Source organism: Crotalus tigris, unplaced genomic scaffold, assembly GCF_016545835.1.
Source record: "Crotalus tigris isolate CLP2741 ecotype Arizona unplaced genomic scaffold, ASM1654583v1 scf7180000024424.1579004, whole genome shotgun sequence".
NCBI classification, from domain to species: Eukaryota; Metazoa; Chordata; class Lepidosauria; order Squamata; family Viperidae; genus Crotalus; species Crotalus tigris.
This window is the reverse complement of record NW_024100591.1, coordinates 753,315-777,015: the sequence shown is the minus strand read 5'-3', so window position 1 is coordinate 777,015 and position 23,701 is coordinate 753,315. Positions and strand designations below refer to the sequence as shown.

The window sequence follows — 23,701 nt, the reverse complement described above, 5'->3', positions numbered from 1 at the left end:
ATTTTATTGATCCTTTATTTTATGTCTTAAATTAGTATTATTTTATGATTATCAGCAGATTAAAAGGCAAGATAGAAATCTGTCAAGTATATGTTTGTGTGAAGCTGTAATCCATCAAGAGGAGTTTCCGCAGAAAGAAAATAATCAGTAAATAATACAATGATATGTTTTTTTATAGGCACATAGCATACAGTATTACTACAGCCTTCTTTACAAATGGGAATGCTGGATTTTGTAGTCCAACATATCTGGATGGTTCTGAATTGAAAATGGTTGGAATGTCCATGTTTAAGAAAGGACAGCTTTATTTAGGGAATTTAATCAACAAGCAAGTATGTTTGGGAGATGACTACCATGGAAAACCATAACACAGTAATCAAGAACCTTGATCTAAAAACACATCCTTGCATGTGCTATTTTGTAACTAATGTTTGCCCATCCAAGTTCATTTTTTCTGCATGGACTAGATCAGACATGTCAAATTCGCGATGTCACGGGACGTCGTGTGACGTATCGGAGCTCTTTCCCCATTGCTGGCAATGGGGGGGGGGGGCACAGTTTCCTTCTGACGCGTCTGGCCCATGGGCCAGCAGTTTGACAACCCTGAACTAGATGGAAAAGAATGGATGATATACTGTATATGGCAAAGATTAAATGCATTTATTACAGCACAGATTTTCGGAGACTAGAGTCCATTTGCCATGTAGGAATTAGATGGCTGGAGGAAAAACACTTAATCGCTGAAAAGTAGACGTAACTGTCCCCCACTTCTTTTGAGTTAATTCTGTAAGAACATGAACTTCTGATTGGAAATACTTTTCCAATATCACCTATTGGATTACTGGCTTTAGATAAACTAATCTCTCTCTCTGATTCAGGAGCCATGTCTACATGTCGGAACAATAACCATTAACCTGACAGATCTATTCAAAAGTTCCTAAAATGATACAGTGTTATAAAAGCCTATAAACCTTTAGGTGAAATGTTTATTATAACTATTGCTACAGTGTATAATGCCATTATGCTCCTAATGTATTATCTGCCCCGTTACCTTTCACAGGCTTAACCATTATATTATTTGGAAGTCTACATTTGTACTTTTTAAAATGCATTTCGATTCTTGTTTACTAGTTCTCCAAAGTTCAGGAGCTTCCAGAGAACATTTTGTCCTTGCTTTTTTTATTTCAATGGATTCGAAATATTCACTTTCTCCAATAAAAGACGAGCTATTAAACCCACGACTTGTGGGTTCAGTGCACAATCTAGCAAATCATTTGTAGAAATGAGAGTTTGTGGGGAAGTGGTCACGCATTCTAGATCCTCCATGAGGGCCCCAGAATTAGTAGTCATCGTAGATGTCTTCCCAAAAGGATGTAATTTTCCAAAATGTCTCTCACTTTCACGTTCAGCTACTCCAGTTGGATAAGTTTCCTGGGACTGTGGTAAAACCTGAAAAAGGCTCTGTCCACAGGGAATTGTTGTCAGCTTTTCTGTTTCAATTACTGTTCTGCTAGAGTCACAGGGTTTAGATTTTATGCACGCAGATTCTGTATTGATCTGTACTTTCCTCCTCTTGTATGACTCTTGAAGAATTCCATCAGTACTGTGCATTTGAGGGACCTGGTGCTTAATTACACTTGTCTTCTGATGTTCTAAATAGGAAGACACCGCTTTGTTTAAATACTCAAGGTTGGTATTATGGGATGTTACCTCAACCTAGAAAAAAAAGAAAATAGAATTCAAGCTAACATCTACATGACTGTTAAGAATTTCTTGAAGCAGTTCCCACCCAGAAGCTATTCTCATTATTTTTATTTGCTTTGTTCTTTGTCTTGTGAGGATTTAAATACATGCCCATGCACACACAAATACACACATATATTTTATTTATCTCTGCTTCTTTCTCAGCTTTAACTCTTTTACCTTCACCATCCTTGAATTTGAAAAGCTGTAGTGGCTTAGCATTCTTTCTATTTATTTCTTTTAGGGGGAGTGGAAAAAAGCATCCTTGTATTTTTGTAAAATTCACAGTTAAGCTGTGTTTTATAGGGATCAATCAAAATATCATATCAGCATTTGAGTTGCTCCAAACTCTTCATCAAAGCAGGATGCAGAAAAAAATGAGAACTGGAGAAAAAAAAACTTTAATTAAAAAAAATGGGTTAGATGTTAAGATCATAAGGTCTTAATTTTTTTAATTTTAAAGTTTTTAATTAAAATTTTAAAGTTACTTTTTAGAGCAAGTCTCAAGCAGCCTGAAAAAAATTCCCAGTGCTAGACTCAAAGACATTGGAACAAAGAAAGAATGGTTGACCCCTATTTCTGAAAATATACAACTGGATGCTCTCTAAATCTGTCCCTTGTCCTAAAAGAAGTATTAAGTTTAGATTCACACAGTATTACTTTCATTTAAAATATTTTGTGCTACATCCCATGTCATGAGGTCTTCCCATCCAATCAAGCATATCTGGGATCATGAGAGAAAAGAATCCAATTTATCCCCTGAGTTCAGCTGAACATACATCTTTATTTGGAATGGAATGGAATGGAATGGAATGGAATAGAATAGAATAGAATAGAATAGAATAGAATAGAATAGAATAGAATAGAATAGAATAGAACTTTTTTTATTGGCCAAGTGTGATTGGGCACACAAGGAATTACATCTTATATAATACTTATTGCACTTATATCTCAGCTTTTTTAAAAATTAGGAACTCAAAGTGGTTCAGAAAATAAAGCAGTTAAAAAAAATAATCTTCACAGACCCCCAAATTATACACAGAGAATAAAAGGTATCAAAATGTAAGAACCAGCATGTAAAAGTACTTGGAACAAACTGAAATGAAGTAGTCAAAGACTTCCAGAAATCCCCGTGCTTTAGGCAGACACCTGAAGGCACTATATAACTTTGGAGCTCCTTCCCATTTAAAACTCAGGAAGTATAATTGAGTTAATGTACATTATTTGTCCCTCTAAAAGCGAATTCTCCATGCTAAGGTTGAGGCATAAATCTTCTTACTCAACTATTACAGGCAGCTGGGGGAGCACTAAAGAACATATTGGGCACATCCCAAAGGTATTTCCATCCCCATTTAACTAAGATGGGATGACAGCAGCTCCCAAGGAAATGCATACCCACAGCAAACCATTCCAGTGAAGGAAAAGAGGGAGACAGCTAAATACCAACTCTATGTTTGTTTGATTTTGCATGGGGTTGCCCATAAGAAGGGAATGGTGTGTGGTTTGAAGCTCTCCCTGGCCAAGTGCTCTTTTCCCACAAAATCCTGCAACATCATAATAATATATGAACTTATTAAAGTGCATCCTCAAACATACAAACTGCATTTCCTGTTGTAGGAGGAGGAGCTAATGGCTGAATCTTATTATCAAATAACTAATATTTTGATGTGAATTGCAGTGGTTCTTCTATATAGTAGTGGCCAAAATTGTGGAAACCTTTTGGGAAAAGTGTACAGTAGAAATGCCACCTTTGGTTAAGTTTCCACCAACTTTTCTTCTAATTTCTTTATAACTGTAGCCTTGTTCACTTAATAATACTATTTTACATCACTTTCTGGGCAACCAGTCAACTCTTTGCACCATTACTTTAATTTTATTACGTTTTACAAGCTCACTAAATGAAAGAACACAAAACAACCCAACCAACTTGATAGCGATCACATTACACACTGAAATGTCCTCCTCTCAGCTTCAATACATAACATCAATAACTGAATCCTACTGTGATCTAATTGGCTCATTGCCAAAACAAGATGACACCTGATTGGCTCTCTAAACACTCGTGCTCATTGGCTACAATCAGATGAAGAAAAGCTACCTGATATCAACCTAAGCAAGTTGTGCTTCCTTTTTCTGGTTATTTGGCTATAACTTTTCATAAAATACAGTACAGATAATTGAACAAACTTTGTTGCATTACATTCTTGATTAAATTATCTTTCCATTGATATATAAATTTATGGTACTACTCAAAAAAAAAAAAAGTGGTGTTATTAGCCATCAGATCTCAAAAATACCCTTTTCCCAAAAGGTCTCCACAATTTTGGCCACTACTGTATGTTATATTCAGTTTTGGATGAAAAGTTAAATAATAACTTAAAAGTTTAAAAGTTAAACATAACAGAGTTATGTTTGTAACTCTGACATCCTAAGTGGCTATTAATATTGATAAAATGTTTACTATTCTTTTATTTTCAATATTTTAAGCTTTCTAAATAGTAGAATGTTAATAATTTTTAAATCGGACTACACAAACATTGCTGAATTGAAATCATGCAATGTATCAAGATTTATAACATTACCCCCCAACAATCTAACAACTCCAAAACATTTATATTTTCTCAGATTGCTAAATCCACTGATTGTGTATAGCGTACAAAAAGAGATAATAGCAAAATCCATATTTTACAGAAGGATATGGTACTCAGTCTGCACCAATATTGCATTTCTGGCTTAGTACCAAACTTAAGATCAAATGAAACAGCCAGAGATATTCATGCTTAGTCACTCTGGAGATGCTAATCCTTGCTGCATACAACTGAGGCAGGGATTGGCAATTTACAATAATATCACTCAGGCAAAAATGCACAAAAACTTTAGAGGATAAAATGAAGAGGAAAACCTCTGTGGGGTTGAGCCAAGAATCTGTATCACTGGGGTTTTCTGCAGCCTTGATTGCACATATCATTGTTCGAGTTATTGCCTCTTCTATGCGGGCTTCATGATCTGCATCCTATAAAAAAAAAAGAAAGGAAAACATGGGATATTTTGAATAATGAAAAGGACTTTGGTTGGCAGGAGAAGGAACATTTGTATATGCTGAGTCCAATGTATTTTGAAGCTATGACCATTCCTTTGTGCATTGGTCTAAACCAGTGTTTTTTCAAACTTGGCCCCTTTAAGATGTGTAGACTTCAACAACCAGAATTCTCCAGCCAGCCTTACTGGTTGAGGAATTCTGGGAGCTGAAGTCCACAAATCTAAAAGGGGGCGAGTTTGAAAAAACACTGGTGTAAATAGTAGGGTATGCACGTAGGGAGGAGGTATGCTTCATTTTATAGTCATATTATGAAGGTTCTCTAATATTCTGAAGAATCAAAACTTTATCTAGCAGTTGTAGAGGCTCTGGAATACTGTCTTGTATTATACAAATCACAGCACTCATGTTAAAAGGATCTGTGATTTCCAAAATAGGCAGAAAAGGTAATTAACATCCCTTGCTATTTTATCCGGGATTTCATAATTTCATAAAATGCCCATAAAAGCTGCCTGATCAAACAATTATATAATTTTTCCTAATTGGCAGTTGTTCTATTGCACTAGTGTCTTGTTAAATTGAGATTTATGAACTTTAATTTATACCAGAGGGATATCATCTAATATATAGAATTTTTAATTTAGGAAGATCAAAAAGGCATGTCCCAAACTTTATCTCTCAAAGATTTAAGCTCTTAAACATACACATACTGTCTCCTTCACACACAAATTACTAAGAGAACACAAATGCCCTTTGAGCTATTACTAAATTATTCTAAATTTCAGGGAGCCTGCTGTCATCTGGCAGTTTCACCAGCTCACTAATGTATTATTGCAGTCTTACACAGCAACAGAAGGATGAAAAAGGCAGTGTTGGCTTTAATGAAGGATACCAGCATAGTATTTTAAAGATGAAACAGGAATTCTGTAATTGATTCTTACATGCTACAAGGTGTCATGTCTTTCTTGGGTGCCTTTAGGTGGTGAAATACAAAGACTAATTTAGATTTCATCAAGATGAGCTGCCTAAGAAAGCAAAGCCTTCATGTTTAGCTGAATTGCTTGGAGCTGGGGACAGTTCCGGGGCAACAAGGAACAAAGTCATTGCATAAAATGGTATCGGTGCCCCACAATCCTGTAGGCAGAATGAAGAAGTGAGGCTTGATTGCTTGAATATGAAAATGAGGATGTAGCAAAGAGATAGCAAGATGCAACTTTTGCTCTTGATCAGCAGCTTACAACTTTCCCACAGAAACTCTTAAAAAACAATAACAACACCCTTTTCTCTCTTCCTATTTTCTCTGCCTTTCCTCCTATCATCTATTGCCATCATTGTGCAGACCTAATAGGCCAGTTGCATTTTTGATGATGCCATGTCATATTTATATCAGATAACTCATATCTGCCTGAAAGAATTCAAAGTTATAATTTACAAATTAACAGAGCTTTCTGATAAGCAAAATTCTGCTTCAGATCCAACCAGACTTCAGCATCCTACATTTGAAGTTGACCTTTATATCATGTGATAGGATTGCTTGAAAACATTCAAGAGAAGCACTTGCACCTTGTTTCCTAGTACAAACACACTTCTGTGATCTGTATGGGCAATAGTCTATGCAGATGATATATCAATCCTTCTCACCCATGGATAGTAGCTCAAATTAAAGCAGTACAAACCTCCTTTATATTAGTGCAACATAGTGCACTACAAAGAGCCAGTTTGTTGTAGTGGTTAAGGAAACAGGCTTGAAATCAGGAGATCCACTTGCTCTCTCCCTCTCTCAGCCCTAGGAAATAGGCAAGGGCAAATTACTTCTGAAATCTTGCCAAGAAAACTGCAAGCAATTGTCCAGCCAGTCACTAAGAGTCAACACTGATTCAGAGGCACAAAAAAGTGTACTATAGTGCAATATTAGAGGTTTGATAGAATGTTTCTTTTTGTTAAGTCTCTCATTAATACATTGGATAATCCTAGCTCTGGAGATTCAGAAGAAACTCGTGTAGAATTTAGAATTGCATTAAGTCTTACCATTTTATTTCAAATGTTATTGCTGCTGCATAAATAGTTAGGGAAGTTTTTCTTCCTGCTCGTTTTTCTCATGACCACAAGTTAAGTCATATAGTCAGGAATATATAGAATTACTGTACAGAGCAGTAATTCCACAAAATTGGTATCGTTCAGGGACAAGAAACTTTCTCTTGCAGGCTTTTAATATAGTTTATCACAACACAGCTTGCTAAGTCTGAAACATTTAGCTTCACCTTTTAGCATCTGAAATAATGCATATTTAGAGCAGCTTATCTTAGCCATATGAAAATTGTCAGGCTTTCAGGGTACTGCAGCTCTGAAAAGTTCATTCTGCCTGATGAAGCCCATGAATAATATTAATCACTTATCTTAGAATGCAAACTTTGGCTTGGTCTCAATGTGTCAGAAGCAAACTAAACCCTGTTCCTCTTATTGTAAAGCATGAGTAGAATAATTAAGTGTATCAGTAGAGCAGTTGAAACTGGCATGGCACTCACTTATCATATCAATATGATAGCAGCTGCTTATTGCCATAAGCCAGAGTACTGCTTGAGTGAATAATGGAAATGTTCTTGATATTACTTTTTAACATCGATGTCATGTATTGTTTTTCCAAGATGGATAACCCTACATCTAGAAAGGAATGTTGCCATCATCTCTGGAGATAATAGGATATAATCAGCTGTCACCACAAACTAAGGGTAGTCCTAGCATTCCTCAAGTTAAACAATCTCCATGCTCAACTTATATTGTTTGTGAGGTTTTGGCAAGCAAAATTGGAATGTATTGTACCTGCTTACTTTTTTACTCTTAAATATATGGGCTATATTGAGAGGTGTGAGGCGGGGAAATAATGTATAAGACATCCTATATGAATGGGAGGAGTTCTGGCCATTGGTGTACCACAATTCCTAGTATCCCTCCCTACTGCTCATGCTGGCTGGAACTGCTAGGAGATCATTAGACACCACTGGAGAACCACTAGCTACCCACCCTATTATACCCAGTATTACCACACACAGTTTCTTAACATATCAACTCAGCCACAACCTACAATTAGGAGATCATACCAATCTACTTTCTCAACAAAATATAAAGGCACTCTCTTTATCTAATAACAGTGTTTCAAATTTTCTCCTCCATATCCTCTGCAAATGATCTGTCTCCTGATCAAAGGATGTAGATTTATTGGCTCTGCACTAAAAAAAAAAAACAACTGCTCTGAGATCTGTCAAATTTGTTGAAATACATTTAAATGGATTTTCAACTACACAAGAAAACAGAGCCTGGAATGGATTTCTAATCCCATCAAGCTTCAATGATACCTCTTTCCAATTTCCTCTCCACATATTTGATGTCAGATGGATGAAGAGACCGTGTCTATGTCTGTTATAAATCATTCTTTCAGGTCTCATTTCTACCTACATCACTTTGATTTAAAATTTATGCAATCAAGATGTTGAATTATGTAGCATAATTTATGTATGTGGTATGTTACAGGTTATAAGTGGATGGGCCTCTTGTGGGCCTCAGTGATTCAGTGCTAGGGAAACCAAAACGAATGGGAGGGGGATGGAAGAAAAAGTTATTCTAGTAACTGCTCTGCAATTATTGTACCTACATATGCATAATACTAATTGACAATAAGGTAGACAGATGTCATGGCTGAGAGTGTAGCTTGATAGTAGCATACATGCTTTCCATACTAAGAGCTCCTCATTTAATTGCCAAGATCATTATGGAGAAAAACTCTAGCATGAAATTGTGGGAAAGTTGCCAATTAAACAATCTTTTTGTTATGAATCTTTGTTATAAACTAACCCAATAAAATTTATGCTATCAATGGATTGTTTGTGAATATGCAGGTTATGATACTCCATATGGTTTGCAGCTGGCAATTTTAACAGATAAAATGATTAAAATCATTGAAATAATTATAAGAAATGTACCAGTTCAATCCAGGAATTAACGCTAACGGTGATGGGGTCAATGGACTCCACATAATGCCACCAGTGTCTAGGGACCAACAAGACCTGAAGCAAAAAGGAATGAGAATTGAGAAGTTCTTTTCTTACAAACATGTACATTGGACAAGAGCATTTGCACTGTAAACAGAAAAGGTTAAAAACAATACTTTTAACACTAGTTTAAATCTTTTATCATTGATCTCCACTTACTCTTGATACATCTAAGACAGTGATGGTGAACCTTTTAGAGACCGAGTGCCCAAACCACAAACCAAAACCCACTTATTTATCACAAAGTGCCAGGGCCACATCAGCACTGTGGTGCCCTCAGGGGGCAGAGAGGTGCCTCTGAGTGCCGCCTCTGGCACGCAAAATCCGAGGGCGCGAAAATGGGCCACCATGCTGCAAGGTGCAAAAATGGCTGCCACTGTGCCACAAATTGCAGATACAAGGCGCTGTACCACACAAGAACATGGCAGGGCTAGTGAGAATCACGCAGGCACTAGCCCTGCCCCATTTGCAGCGTGTGCGTGCTTGCGGCCCCATGCACGCATGTAAAATGCTTTCCCCTCCCTTTTCTTCCAGTCCACCAATCGACAATGGCTGGTGACCTCTGCTCTACCACCTCTACTTGAGCTTGCTGGTCGGCTGCTTCGCCTCCTTTGTGCTGGGTGGGGCTCCTGCTCTGGGCAGCACTGGCGGCCTGATGGACTTGCTGCTGGCGGCGGTGGCGCGTTTGCCAACAGAGAGGACTCTGAGTGTTGCCTCTGGCATGTGTGCCATAGGTTTGCCACCACTGATCTAAGAAATTATGACTTTTATGGATAATATATTCTGCAGCACCTCTATCCCACTTGGGTATTTTATAAAAAGTGAAAGAAATAAAATATGCCCTATTAAAATCACAGAGTTTAGTCAGCAATTGTGAAATCAACAAACAACAAACTATATGAAACACAAATTAAAGAAATGAAATTGTAGAACTATCTGTCAAATTACAAATTAACAAATCAATAGGACTGGATGGTACAAGCTGAGTTCAGAGACTATCACTAAAAATGACAGATAGTCCTCGACTTTATGACTGTCACTTGGTTACGACTACCTGAAAAGGGGATTTATGACTTGGATCCAAAGTTGGAATAGTTGGGCTATTCAGTCCATGTTCATGTGACTGAATTTCGGGCACTTGACAATGTGGCCACAATTATGGCCATTTGCAACATCCCAGGGTCACATGACTATGCTTTACAATGGTTTTGCTGAAAACTAACATTCCGTTTTTTGGCAAAACCCATAGCAAACCATTGATTCACTTAACAGCCATTATGTTCATTTAACAACCGCTGCAAAAAAAATAAAATTGGGTTAAATGAGCTCCATTACATTCATATGATGATGACTGCCCTTAGTTGCTGGCCTAATTGAAGATCATCACAATTAAGAAGCCACAGGTCAGTGATGGCGAACCTTTTAGAGTGCCCAAACCTCAACCCAAAACCCACTTATGTATTGCTGGGTGCCGGGTGGGCATGGCCCACTGGGTGGGCGTGGTTACAGTGGTTATGGAAGATGGGTGGGCGTGGCCAGCCCGATGGTGCTTGTGGGGAGGGATGCCTGTGGGGGCCGGGCAGGGTTGGGGGAGATCCAGGGGTCTCTGGCGGGTGGGGCGGTGGGCAAGAGGCTGGTTCTTGGGGTGAGGCGAGGCAAGGCGAGGTAGGGCAGGGGTGGCATGTCACAGGGCAAGGAGAGGCTGCCTGACACCATTGGCCCCCGCACACAGAGGCCAGCAAGTGCATGGGTGCTGGGATGCATCTGGCCACGTGGGACCTTGGTGAGTTAGCGGGCAGCTGGTTGAAGAACACAGTTGCCATCTCCGGGGCATGGCGCGCGTGCCCACAGAGAGGGCTCAGAGTGTCGCCTCTGGCACGCATGCCATAGGTTCGCCACCACTGCCATAGGTTTGTTTTTTTTAAAAAAAAAATAGATTTAAACATATCCTAGAAATAAGTTAGGCATAAGTAATTTGACATCAGGCTTCAGTAGGAAGCAGGACACATTTCTTTCACACTGACCATCTATCTGCCAATGGGAAGGCATGAAGTCAGTAAGCCCTCTTCCATCCTTTTCTTCTAGCAAACGATGTTCAGAATTGTGGAACCTCTGACCCTGGAAGCAATCTGGCAATTCTGAATTTGGAAAATTTGATGACATGCAAATTCAAGCAAGAAGCACCCTATCAGCAGCCTTGCTACTGAATAACGTAACAGACAAAGAAAGGTGCTTCAAGGTCTCAGTGTTTCACTTGCTATTTTTAAAACCACCCTATCTCCAACCAAAACAAAAACCTTTCATTGTCTTATTCAACCAGTATTTACTATAGGTGGGGGGCACTGATAAGAATGTTTGGGATGAGATTATTTCCAACAGGTGTTTTAAGCCTGACTCTTGCACATACAAGGAGTTAGCATTTTCTTTTAATTCACTGGGTTTAGAAAGGTAGAGACAAAATTTAGCCAAATAATCTTTCAAGAGTTTTTCTAAAGCAGCTGTCACTTCAAGCTACAAAGAGTGTGTGGGTCCCAATAGATTCTCCTCTACAAATACTTCTGAAGAAGACACATACAAGACATTCAGCCAAACATTTAGACATGAAAATCCACAAAGTTTTGCAAAAAAGGTCAACAGTGATATGCCAGTCTTCTGCCATATCCAGCCAATGTAAATTTTGAAATATATATTTACTTATAAATCTGGTATACGATTTTCTGCACTATTTCACTGAAAAGAGAATATCACATTGGGGAAAGCTGGTTTATCTAGAGTCTCTTTCAATGCAATAATCCTATGTTTTATCAAGAATCATGTCTAAACATTCATTTCTCCATACACCACCCATAATATAGAGGGTGATCACATGAGGGTGACATAAATATACTGTTGGCTTATGATACAGATGTCATCAATTATTTAGAAACAGATGTTCATCTCCCAAGATAAGTCAAAAAGCATTCTTATAAATAATTTGTTTTAAAACAGGAGAAACATTAGAAAAGACATCTGGGAACTTCAACAAAATGCTGCAGACTAGGGTGTAATTGCTCAGCAATTCAAATACCAATTCCAATTCAATCTTTTAACTTCTTATTTCATAACATAAGACACTGCATAGTTTGGGAAATAATCATATGAGATATATTGTATCTCTTCCAAAAACATCTGCTAATCAGCTGGAAGAGTGGTTGAGCAAGAACTTACTATACAGTTTGCAAAAGTCAATAAATAGTAAAATAATATATTTTTGAATCCAGCAAAAGTTCAAGCAACAGCTGTCCATACAGTTAATCCTTGATTTATGACCACAGTGGAACCTAGAATTTCAGTTGTAAGTCATTGCAGTCATATGTTAAGGCATCAAGTGACTGGATTTCACTTTATGCCCATTTTTATGACAATTGTAAAGTGAATTATCATGGTGGTTAAGCAAATCACATGGTTGTTAAATGAATCACAAATCTATTATTCCAAACTGGCAAAAAGTTTAACAAATTAATCATTTCACTATGGGACAATTGTAACCGATCATAAATGTGATCTGGTTGCCAAGAGCTTGAAATATGATCATGTGGCCAGGAGTGTGTGGCAGTTGTAAGTAGCTTTGGGGGGGGGGGTCTGTCATAACTTGGTTATGGTTAATTGATGGGTTGTAAGTCAAGGACTACCTTTATGCTGATCTGTTTAAGAATTGTGAAAGCAAGTGAAGTATCATAAATAAAAACCCAAGAGACCATAAAATGTACATAGAAGTATCAGAATTTACATTGGGGAGAAATACAAAGTTATCAAAGATGACATTGAGAACATGACTGGAGGAATGGAATGCAAATTTGGTAGCTAATAATCACCAGGGCACATAAATGTATTTTGATTCATTTAGATATTCAGATAAGAAGTGGACTAAAACATCAGCAGAAATGCAGAGTCCACTTGGCCTGCTAAATTCCAATCTATACTCTAGTCTGGGGAGCACAGATCAGGTCAGTTCAAAATATTAGAGGAGTCACACTGTATCAGAACAATAGCCTATTTATTCTGCCATCCTGTTTCACACTATGGTCATAAGCTAGGAATGAAAATATGATCTCTCGCCTCTTTATCTTGGTATTTGAAGGGACAAACTGGCCTTTCTCAAAGATCACACTAAGCTACTGTTATTAAGACAGACATATTTTAAAGATTGATTATGTGCATTCCAATGCCTTTTCATCTATCATTCCAGGTGGCTTATAGGAATAAAAACAGTAAAACAATGCATTTAAAAATAACACCTATTATCAGACTAGAAAAAGCTAAACTAACTATATTAAAAAAACAGATGCTACAAGATAATAGTTCCCAATTATGTTGCCCTTTCTGCTTCAAAAACTACAGAAAAAAAATCTTGGTTTCATTAAATGTCCCATTGGTGTTGGGCAGGTAAAATAAACACACAAACACAGTTAGAAAGGAAGGAGCCATCCTAACCTGGGGGTTGGGAAGTTGCCATTGAGCAAGGGAATTGTGCCCAGGAAGAAATACCTCTTGGTTCCCACCCCAGATAACGTTGGTTCTGGAGGAAACAAGGATCCAATCCACAACTGACTGGATTCACACAACACACTAAGCCATAAACCATGGAGTACAAACCACAAAGCTTTGATTCAAACAACACAGTAAGTCAGATTCAACCAACCACAATCTGGCTTAGGAAAGTCTACATACCCAATTTTCCCTAACTAGGCAGAAAAATCTATACTTAAGTAGGCCTTTTGATTCTTTCTCTCTTCCATGTATGTATTTATGATATAGATCTATGATTTGACATGAAAGAAGACCTTGGGTATATGTGTGCATGTGTGTATGACTTCAAAGATAGGCATAGCTCTTTTTAGGATTATGATATTACCATCTGAATTAGTTTCTCTTATTGTGATCGAACCTGTAACAGTAGAAAATAGGAAAGGAGAAGAACAGAATAATATATTGGATATTATAATGTACCCCTGAAGCTTAAAAAAAAAGCCAATGTAGTCGCTGAATAAATATTATAGCCACTAAACTGGCAATTAGGTAATTGCACACAACAAAAACTATTTACGTCAACCAAGTTGGCCCTTTTGAGGTGTGTCCTGAATTCAGCTCCCACAATCCCCCATAAAACGATTGCTCTAAGTCGTATCTCTTCTCATGTTTTCTCACTGGAAGAACGTTACACCATATAAAATCTGCCCACAGCTTTTTCATGTTTATTCAGAGGGTGGGTGTGATTTTTTTTTGAGGTGAAAAAGTCACCTCTGAGCTGTGAATGTAATCTCAGCATGAACAAGATGGAGATTACAGTCCCCTTTAATGCCCTATCAAATCATTTCTCCATACCCGATGACAGCTTTTGATCTACAGTTTACATTTGTGCTCCACAAATGGAAAAAGAAGAGCTCTGAACGAGGCTACTCTGCTGGTACCTGTCTATTATTTCTCTTGCTTCTGCTTCAGGGGCCCTGTGGTTTTTCTCAATACCCCTTTTTGGGAGTCGGTCAGGTAGCTAGCCGAGGCTAATTTAGTAAGAAAAAAAAAACTCTCAGAGGCTCACAAAGGCATCTTTCAATTTGCTCTCCTGTCATTTTGAGGAAGCAATTATAAACCCACAGGCTCAAATTATCATCTGCAGGTGCAAGAGTGATACAGAAAGAACCCTACTAGAACTTGGCTGTCAGTGAGGCTCACACAGATGCTTTAAAGATCATGTCAAAGATTGAAATATGGGGCAGGATTTAGGAAGCCACCTTATAATTTTACCCCATTTAGCTTTCATAATTGACGAATCTTCTAAAATGGATGAAACTATTTTCCATTGGCTTCTGTTCATCCAAAAATAAGGCCAAGGGTGCGTTAAAATATATATACAGAAACCAAGATTCCTCAGCACTACCAAGATCAGGATAAGTAGTGAAATGAGACACAATGGCCAGAAGATGGCATTAGGCACATTAAGTTTCTTTTAATAATCACACCTAGTGCCCAACTACTGCTATGCTGAATATCAAAACACACCTTTATTTTAGTTTTCCAGTCTTGCATTGTTGCAATATTTTAATCCATGGCATTATAGTTCATGGCCAAACATGAACAGAGAATAGTGTAAGTTTACCAAGTAATGTAATGCCGACAAGAAACTTTCAAGTAACTGTATTTGCAGGCATAATATTTTGCATTGTTTTTGAACAATACCTAACTAAAAGAATGACTACTGGAGGATTTTTTCATCTTGGTTCATCACATCTCTTTCAACACTAGACAGTTCTGACCTAATCTTTTCTTATGTTGAATTGTATCCAAACTTGTAGTTCTGAAATGACATCCTTAGAGAACTTTAGCATTCTTCAGTCTTCAGCTTTTCCTGTGTCACAGAATTTTGGGAGCCCTGCTATAAGTCTTCTATTCTGAACAACATTTGAATTACAATTAGTTTAAGTTTAATTAAAAATTGTGATACTCCAGCTTCATTACCATTTGCAATCAACTAAAATAGACAATCTGCACTGAATTTCCAATCATAATGCAAGACAATATCTTGCTATCATTAAGAAAACAGAAACATAAGAAAAAGCCACAAATTGAAACGTGAACAAAAGAAAAAAATCAGAAGTCAGTTTATTCCGGTTTTTGGGATCAGTAAGATATTTATCGGCGTGTGCAAAACATTTCAAATCTAAACTGCTTCAAATTCTAAACACCCTGTTTTGAGTGTGAAGTGATAGTCATGAGTTTGAGACAGGCCATTAGAAGCATTTTGGAAATATTCTGAATTTGGAACAGCTGTGTTTCAAAAGCAAAATGCTGTTTCAAGTTTAACACACTAGAAGAATATACAAAACAACCCATTTTGCAATTGACATAGCTGTTTTACACTCAGAAGAAAGGACTTCAAGCTGAAAAATGGGGTGCTGCAAATTTGAAATGGTTTAATGTGGAATGTTTTGCATATCATAGCCATTTTTCATGCCATACAGAAAGTAATATAATGCAATGACAAGTGTTTGGAAGGACATCAATGCAATTCTATACATGACTACGCTGGAATACATCCAAGAAAATTCCAAAAGTGAATAGAGGTTGGTACATATAGCAGGATAAGAACCTTCTTTGGTGTAAGGGTCATATTGCCCTAAAGGACACTTTCCAGGGACTGAGTGACATCAGAGACTAAAGGACAACCCAAATCTAAGAAAAGTAGCTCATTATGTAATGAAAGCTATACTTAGAACAAAGGAGTAATTAATTTGGAAGGCATCATGCTGATAGGGCTGAGATCCTAGAATTCTGGCAAATAGAAAAATCTTTCACAAGGCCGCTGCTCATTTATTGTAGCCCTCTCATCCAGTAAAGTATGATTAATCAACTTTCACATGACTTTGTTAAAACTACTTTGAAAGCTTCCATTCGAATGCTAATGCATGCTGTAAATAGAAGTGAGATGGCTGTTGGGCAAGCGTTTCCATTATGGAATTATCCATCATGATGAAAATGTAAAAGTTTTTGGCTGGTTCCACATAACCATATCTGAAGTCCAAACTGGGCAAATTACTAACTGTCAAAGCAGAGATAGCTTCTACTCCATCCTAAGAAGCTTAAGAACCTTCAAAGTTCCTTGCATACCAAGAAACATACCCATGACCTTCTTTCATTTCTTTCATAAAGTACTATTTTCACTTGGAAGAGATGAAATGATGCAAACTGACCAGATTTGATTCGCCCCCAGCCCACCCCATTACTATAATAACTATAACTAAAGTAACTATAGTTATAGTTAATTAAAGATATATATAAGGAATACACAGACCTTTGTTTTTCATATATTTTTTTTTATAAACTGAAGGTGGTAAACAAACCTAATACTCCTTCCTCCTCCTATTTTCCTCACAACAACAACCCTGTGAGGAAAGTTGGGCTGAGAGAAGAGAGTAGCCCACAGACACTCAGTTGCTTTCATTCCTAAGGCAGGACTAGAACTCGCCATCTAGCCTGGTAACTTTAAACCCATGGAGCAGCTTGCCTCCAGAAATCATGGGCGCTACATCACTGGAGATTTTTAAGAAGAGACTAGACAGTCACTTGTCTGAGATGGTATAGGTTCTCCTGCTTGAGCGGGGGACTGGACTAGAAAACCTCCAGGGTCCCTTCCAGCTCTATTCTATTCTATTTTTTTTGTAATATATTTTATTGATTTTTTAAAAAGCATAAATCACAATAATTGGTGAACAGTGTGTTGTCTGGGTTACTTTTGTAAAACAATCACTAACAATTGATTTCTATAATCCATAATCCACATAATAGTTTTAGTTGATTTCCTCTTTTCCCAAAATATCCTCTTTTGCAAATATTGAGTTAATACAATTCTTATTGTTTTGATAGATAACAATTAAGTATATTTTTTCCCAACCGTCCTAAAAATAATAATCACATCAATATAATATTTCTTTTCTATCCAATCATTTTGGTTGCCTTATCATAGATCCTGTTACAGTCCTTATTTTAATTTGTTTCTCCCACCAAATTCTAGATATTCTTACTGGTTAAGATTTTCTCAAAAATCAATTACATTTAAGAACTCAACTCTATTTTTCTATATGAACCATCTCACACTTTTACATTTCTTAAGAAATAGAAAAAACAGTAGAAAAAAAGAAAGAAAAGCAAGAGTAAAGAAGCATAAAAAATAACATACTATTTAAAATATATATCCCTCCTAAGCTAATATGTATTTATTTCCTAAATTTCTTATTCTTTTTAACCATAATTAAATGTTTAATCTTTAAACATTCCATTTAATACATCTAGTCATCTAGTCCTTTAACTCTTATTCAAAACATTTTTATCCATTATAATTTTCTTAAATTCAATCACATTTAAAAATCTAAAACATTTCCATTTCAACTTTTTTATATTACTCATATCAAGAAAGAGAATAAAAAAGGGAAAAAGCATACTATATTATATTTAGAGAATTCATCCCTCTTAGAGTGAGATATATATTCCAAAACTTTTCTATTTCTTTAACCATATTCAAACAAATGTTTCTTTTTTAAGTATTCTCTCTGGTAAGTCCCATCATCTATTTTCTTAGTTTCCACTTTAGTCTTTTTCTTTTGCCCAATATCTTTCTTAATCAATGTATTTTGATGAATCAAAAAGTTTTTCCGTATGTTCATAAATGTTGCTGTAGATATAAAAAGTAAATCAGGAGAAGTCTCTTTGTATGGAACTTCTGTCTTTCCATGTTTGTTGAAAATCTTTTTCTTTTTCTTCACTTCTCTTATCATTTCCTTTCTCTCCAATGTTCCTGAAATCTCTACAGTCCATTTTATCTGATCTGTTTTCTTATCCTCAGATTTATTTTATAGTCTTAAGGGATAAGTTGTTTTTTCCAATTCTTGTGAATTTTTTCTCACTAGGATTAAATCATGTTTCCTTGTTTGGTTAAGTTCCATCTTTAAGTCTCTATTCTCAATTCTACATCCATTTATCTGTTTTATCTGCTCCTTCTCTGTTGTTGTTTTCTGGGAATTTTTTTGTTGTAGAGTTAACTTGGAAATAGATTGTTTTATATTTTCAAAGTTGTTTTGGATTTCTTTGTGGTTTAAAGTCATTGTTCTTTGATTTAGTTGCAGTATACTATATATCTCCTCCTGTGATGTATTTATGTTTTCTTGATATATTCTTTCTACATGTCTCTGATCCATGATAGCCAAGAATTTGAGTTTTCCTCTTCCTTTCTTTTCTCTGTAAATAGCTTTAGAATCCCAATTAGATAGATATTTGTAATCCAAATAGTTCAAAAAAGATTTTTTTCTGAAATTTATAATTCTCTCTTTGTCTACAGCCCAGATTATTATCTTTTTTTGTCACAGCTGTTCTTTGTTGTTAAAGCTTTGAAGGTCACAGACACAGATTAGCTTTTCCCAGATTTTGCCAAGTCTTATATTAAAGTCATAGCTGTCATAGTCTTCATCTGCCACTGGGTGTCAGGAACAATTTGTTTTTCAATTTCCAAAATGAACAATTATCTTTTAAATGAAAGTCTTAACCATTAAAACAATTTTAGATATATCCAGATATAAGCTTTAAGTTTCAGGTTTTATATTTATTTCACTTCCATATATTTTGATCCTCCATAAAAAGATTAATTTGCCACTTCCATTAGTATAAGGGTGGGGCGGAAATCCACCTCCTTCCCTTTTGGAGGTATTTTTCTTCTTGGGGATCTTTTCCAGGACATTAAATATAAAAGAGAAAAGAGAAGATCAAATTCCTCACCCAGTTTCAAGCACGCTGTTCACAGTTGTGCTGATTAGTGCTTTTAGACTTCAGTTGTAAGTAGTTTGGGCTGGTCAATGCAATATGGCCAGCTTTTCTCCTGTTGGGTTAGAAGGCTTTCCCCAAGTCGAACGGAATGGCCACTGCCATTCCAGAATCGTCGGAGCACCCTTCTTTCTTTGTCGCCTCTCCAGGGCGACTTAGACCCATTTAGGGTCCCCTGGCAGGGCAAAATTAGCTGCGGGGGTGCGGAGAATCCACAAGCCTGCGACTGGTCGTTACCATACAAAACCAGAAGTCCCAGCTCTATTCTATTCTAAACACTATACCAAAGGTAGGCAACCTTGGCTCTTTTATGATATGTGGACATCAACTTCCAGAATTCCTGAGCTAGCCATGTTGGCTCAGGAATTCTGGGAGTTGAAGTTCACGAGTCATAAAAGAGCAAAGGTTGCTTACCCCTGCACTATACCAAACTGAGTCTCAATGTATAACAATGTAACAAATAAATTAAATTAGATGTTGGGGCTCAAACCCATTCACATTCAGTTCATTCGTTCAATTTCATATTTAGTGAAACAACAGCAAGAGCAGAGAAAATACCTGGCCAGGATCAAGTGTAACCACATGGGCTTGGGCTTTTTTGAACAGTGGATGTTGCCTCAGATTTGGATTAAGCACACTGACTTTGCTGAATACACTGGATTCTTCATAGGGAATTCTGGTAGGATAAAGTAGCCTGGAGTCTTCTGGTGGGTACAGATGCCACCTTTTCCTGGAAAAAGATAATGGAAACTTGCATCTTGAAGTTATATATGGTACAAGTGCAAATAGACAAGATTCTGCCTAAGTTCACACATCATGATAAGCCATAGATTGCATATCTGTTAGCCCTCCCAGGCAAACCAGACAGGAAAGACAATTACCGTAAATGCCGGCGTATAAGACGACTTCCGCGAGCGCTAAAATCGGCACCAAAGACGGGGGTCGTCTTATACGCCGAGTCATCTTATACGCCGGAAATACTGGTAGTTTCCGGCGTATAAGACGACGTTCTAGGAATGCGGCCCGGCTATAAAGACGGGGGTCGTCTTATACGCCGGGTCGCCTAATACGGCGGCATATACGATAGATGAGCTAATTGTACTTTATTGTAAGGCTAAATTAACAGAATCTTGCAAGTCTGAAAGTATGAACTTCCCGCCCTCACTTTTAACTGCTTGATCTATTAGGGTAGATCCTTCCTAATTTTTTTCCTCTGACCGTTAAGCTCTTGGGGGCTCCTGCCTCCTTTGTCTGATTGTTTCCTAGGCAGCACCTCTTCCTCTCTTTCCCCAAGGTCATCCACACATTCCATTACAATATCCATGCTTTACGGCAAAAATCACAATAGATGTGTTCACATAGCATGCTACACCAAGATCTAACCTTGTAATGATCAACTTCCTACATCCCTATCCATGCTTAGCTGAAAACAAGTTCTTTTACATCTAGTGAGGCTCCAACCGAGGTAAACCTACTCAAGTAAAACATCCAACTGTTTTTGGAGATCTTGAGGAACTGGTTACAACCCTATTTTCAAGCTGAAGTGCTATAGCAGAAAAGGATTCTATGGACAAGGAAGTTTGAGTGATGTAGTCCTTCTCTGTGCTTTCCAGTACAAAAAGATCTTGTTTTGGTATGCCTATGCATAGAATAGCTTAGATTTCTCAAAACAAGCCTTTGTATCCCTCCAGTTGCTCCCCATGATTAACTGTTCCATTACATAGCTTAGCTTAAAACTGTTCACTTTCTTTTAACTCCAAGGCCAATTATTTGCAGATAACCTAGCACTGTTTCACGCAAGAATTCAATAACTACTGCTCAAGAAGCAGAAACAATATATGTCCTAAATTAGAAGTATGAACAAGTGCAGGGGCATGCTATATAAGCTGAGTAACCTTCCCATGGGTTAGCTTAAGCAGCACCTGAGCCTCTGAATGTTGCTATGTGTTAGTTATGGAATGTCTTCTGACAAGGATGAAGCACTTCTGGAAGTAAAAGGGCTGTGAGAATCTGTCCTATATTTATAGTCCTCTATTCAACATTGCTTTGTCTGTAAATATTTCCTCTCTATATTATACTTTGCAACTGAAGCTACTCTTTTGATTTACTTTGCTCAATAAATCCTTTCCTCCTCACTGTGGATTCACTGCATTCAAACCTACAAACCTTCTTCCCACATTTTAATGTGACAGAACACATGCTTTATAAATGGTTTGTGGGTATATATTCCATAATGCTGCGTTTTTAACTTACGAGCAAAAGCCAAATATGCACATAAGAGTTTTATAAATCATAACATAGAGCAAATTTATAAGAGAAGACGCAAGGGAGGGATGTTCCCAAATATTTATTAAAGCCAAAAGGTTTGGGGGAATGGGCAATTAAACGGCAAACAACATCCAACGCATTAAAAGTAAAGTTGTACACTTTGAAAGGAATCTCAACTTCACAGATCACTGGCAGAGTGTCAATTGGCAATGCACTAAGAAAGAAATCTTAAGTTATGAGTAGAAATTTCAGTTGAAAGTCTGTGCACATCAGTAAAGAAAAAGGCAATTTCCAAACTATTTGAAATGTAATTTCTACTATTACTATGGAATGCTGCATTACATTTCTGGTCATCCCTTTTTAAAAAATCAAAGCGGAAAATGCTCAGAAGAAGGGAAATCTGAATAATGTAAAATTAGAATGTCTGCCCTAAAAATAAAATAATAAAAGGATACAAGCTTCCAAGTTCCTGTTGGTGAACTGGAAATTATCCGGATTAACCAGTGCTACATATTGCCAATATCCACATCAATCTTCACAATTCTGCTGGGGGCAACAGTCCCCCCAAAAAAGTGGCATGATTGAGGTAAAAACTGAATGTAATTTAAAATAAATGCTCAAAATAGGATTCCTACCCATGTGTTTAATACATTTCTCTTTCTCGGTTTATAAATGACAAGTCAGCAGCAATATCTGGATGGGCTTCTGAGCCTGAGGTTGTCTAACCCCTGAGAAAAAGGGAAGTCAAGGAAAAGGAATGATCCCAATGAAAAAAGAAAGTTTGTTAGATTGTAAAATGAGGAGTCAGATTGTTTGGGGGCTATATGCAAATAATGCTTCTACATTGTAAACTGCCCAGAGAGTGCTATAAAGGGCTATGGGGTGCAATATAAGCCTAAATGCTAATTAACACTGATATCAATTTTCTCATTTAAAAATGTTTATCTTTCTTAATAATGAACCTAGGCAGTTTGCACCATGAAAAACCTCTGAAAATTAGAGCAGTTTTAAAATAAAAACATTCAGGAATCCCTCTATCAGGGTGGTAAATAGGGCAATTGTTTATTCCTTCTTACCTGCCTTGCACCTGCAACACCAAGTTGCAGCCATAGGAATCCAAATGACAGGGTGTGTTTGCTCCAGTAGAACCAATCCACAGAGTGCTTTCCTTTCCATTTCTTCCAGGAAATCCAAAATCAGACCATCTAATGTCCTGTTGCAAAGGTAATACAATAAAATCCTGATTTTACAAAATTGCATTTAGCAGACTTCAGCTACAACAGACACATTTTTGCTTGGACATCACCCAATGCATTTCCTAAGGCAATCCAGGAAATGGATATAATTATCATTTGTGGCATTTGTGTTGTAACATTACAATACATGTTTGACTGTTCTGATGTCGTTGTTCTTGGGCACTTGGGTGTAGGGAGATGTGAAAATGTGCAAGGATGATAGATGTGGTGGCACAATGTAAGTCTCTTCCCTTTGCATATATCTGATGTCAACATCCATATAAAAGGAGTGGGGTTTGGATCATGATGTCACATATGCCATTTTCTAGTTTGTATCTCTCCCTCCTTAGGTATTGGTGATTGTGGGTGGCTGAGGATACCTATGGCCATGATTTATTCAGAAACGTTCTTATAAGATGGACTAAGAACACCACGCACCCCAAAAAGTACATAGCAAGTGGAAGGAAAATCAACCTAGGTGCTTGTAGTCCACTGTAATTATCTTACTTGGATATCCTTGAAAGAAAGGTTCTACCAATGCTTTTTTCAAATTATCTCTTCTTTCACTCTGTAACGTATCAGTATGCATCAATTGCTAAATGTACAGCAAATCTAAGAAGTATTATTCTACAATGCTGTAGAATTAATAGCGTCATATGCCCAGAATCTCCTGAAATTAACTATGAAAAATGAAAGGAAACCAATAAGCAAAAGGTCATCCCAATTCGCTAAGGGAATCAACATCAATTTCTTTAACCACGAGGACATCATTAATGCCATCTACAATATTCTTGGTTAGCTCTCTAGTTGAGATTAATTATTAGCTATGTAGAAATCAACAGCAGCTTGGTAACTTTTCTCTTGATTTCTTTTTGGAATATTGTCAAGTATGATGGCTTGGTACATGGCATAAACATGAGGAAAGACACAGAAATACAAAGAAGGTGAACCAAGCCACCTGATGACCCTGGAGAGAGAAAGGAGACAGATAACACAAAACCAGGCTGTTGCTTTTCCTTTGGTGT

At 37.1% G+C, this 23,701-nt stretch overlaps 1 protein-coding gene across 2 annotated transcripts in view; it reads right to left on the bottom strand.

The window, feature by feature from the left end:
• Window positions 1-639: 639 nt before the first annotated feature.
• HSPBAP1 (HSPB1 associated protein 1) overlaps window positions 640-23,701 on the bottom strand; it is a 61,758-nt gene continuing 38,696 nt past the window's right edge. For both annotated transcript variants that reach the window (XM_039330087.1, XM_039330086.1), the window contains 5 exons: window positions 22,518-22,654; window positions 19,732-19,903; window positions 8,758-8,841; window positions 4,646-4,756; window positions 640-1,716 (listed from right to left, as the gene is read on the bottom strand). In XM_039330087.1, the coding sequence (XP_039186021.1) occupies window positions 1,180-1,716; window positions 4,646-4,756; window positions 8,758-8,841; window positions 19,732-19,903; window positions 22,518-22,654 (1,041 nt within the window). In that variant the 3' untranslated portion in view covers window positions 640-1,179. The remainder of the gene's footprint in view (window positions 1,717-4,645; window positions 4,757-8,757; window positions 8,842-19,731; window positions 19,904-22,517; window positions 22,655-23,701) is intronic.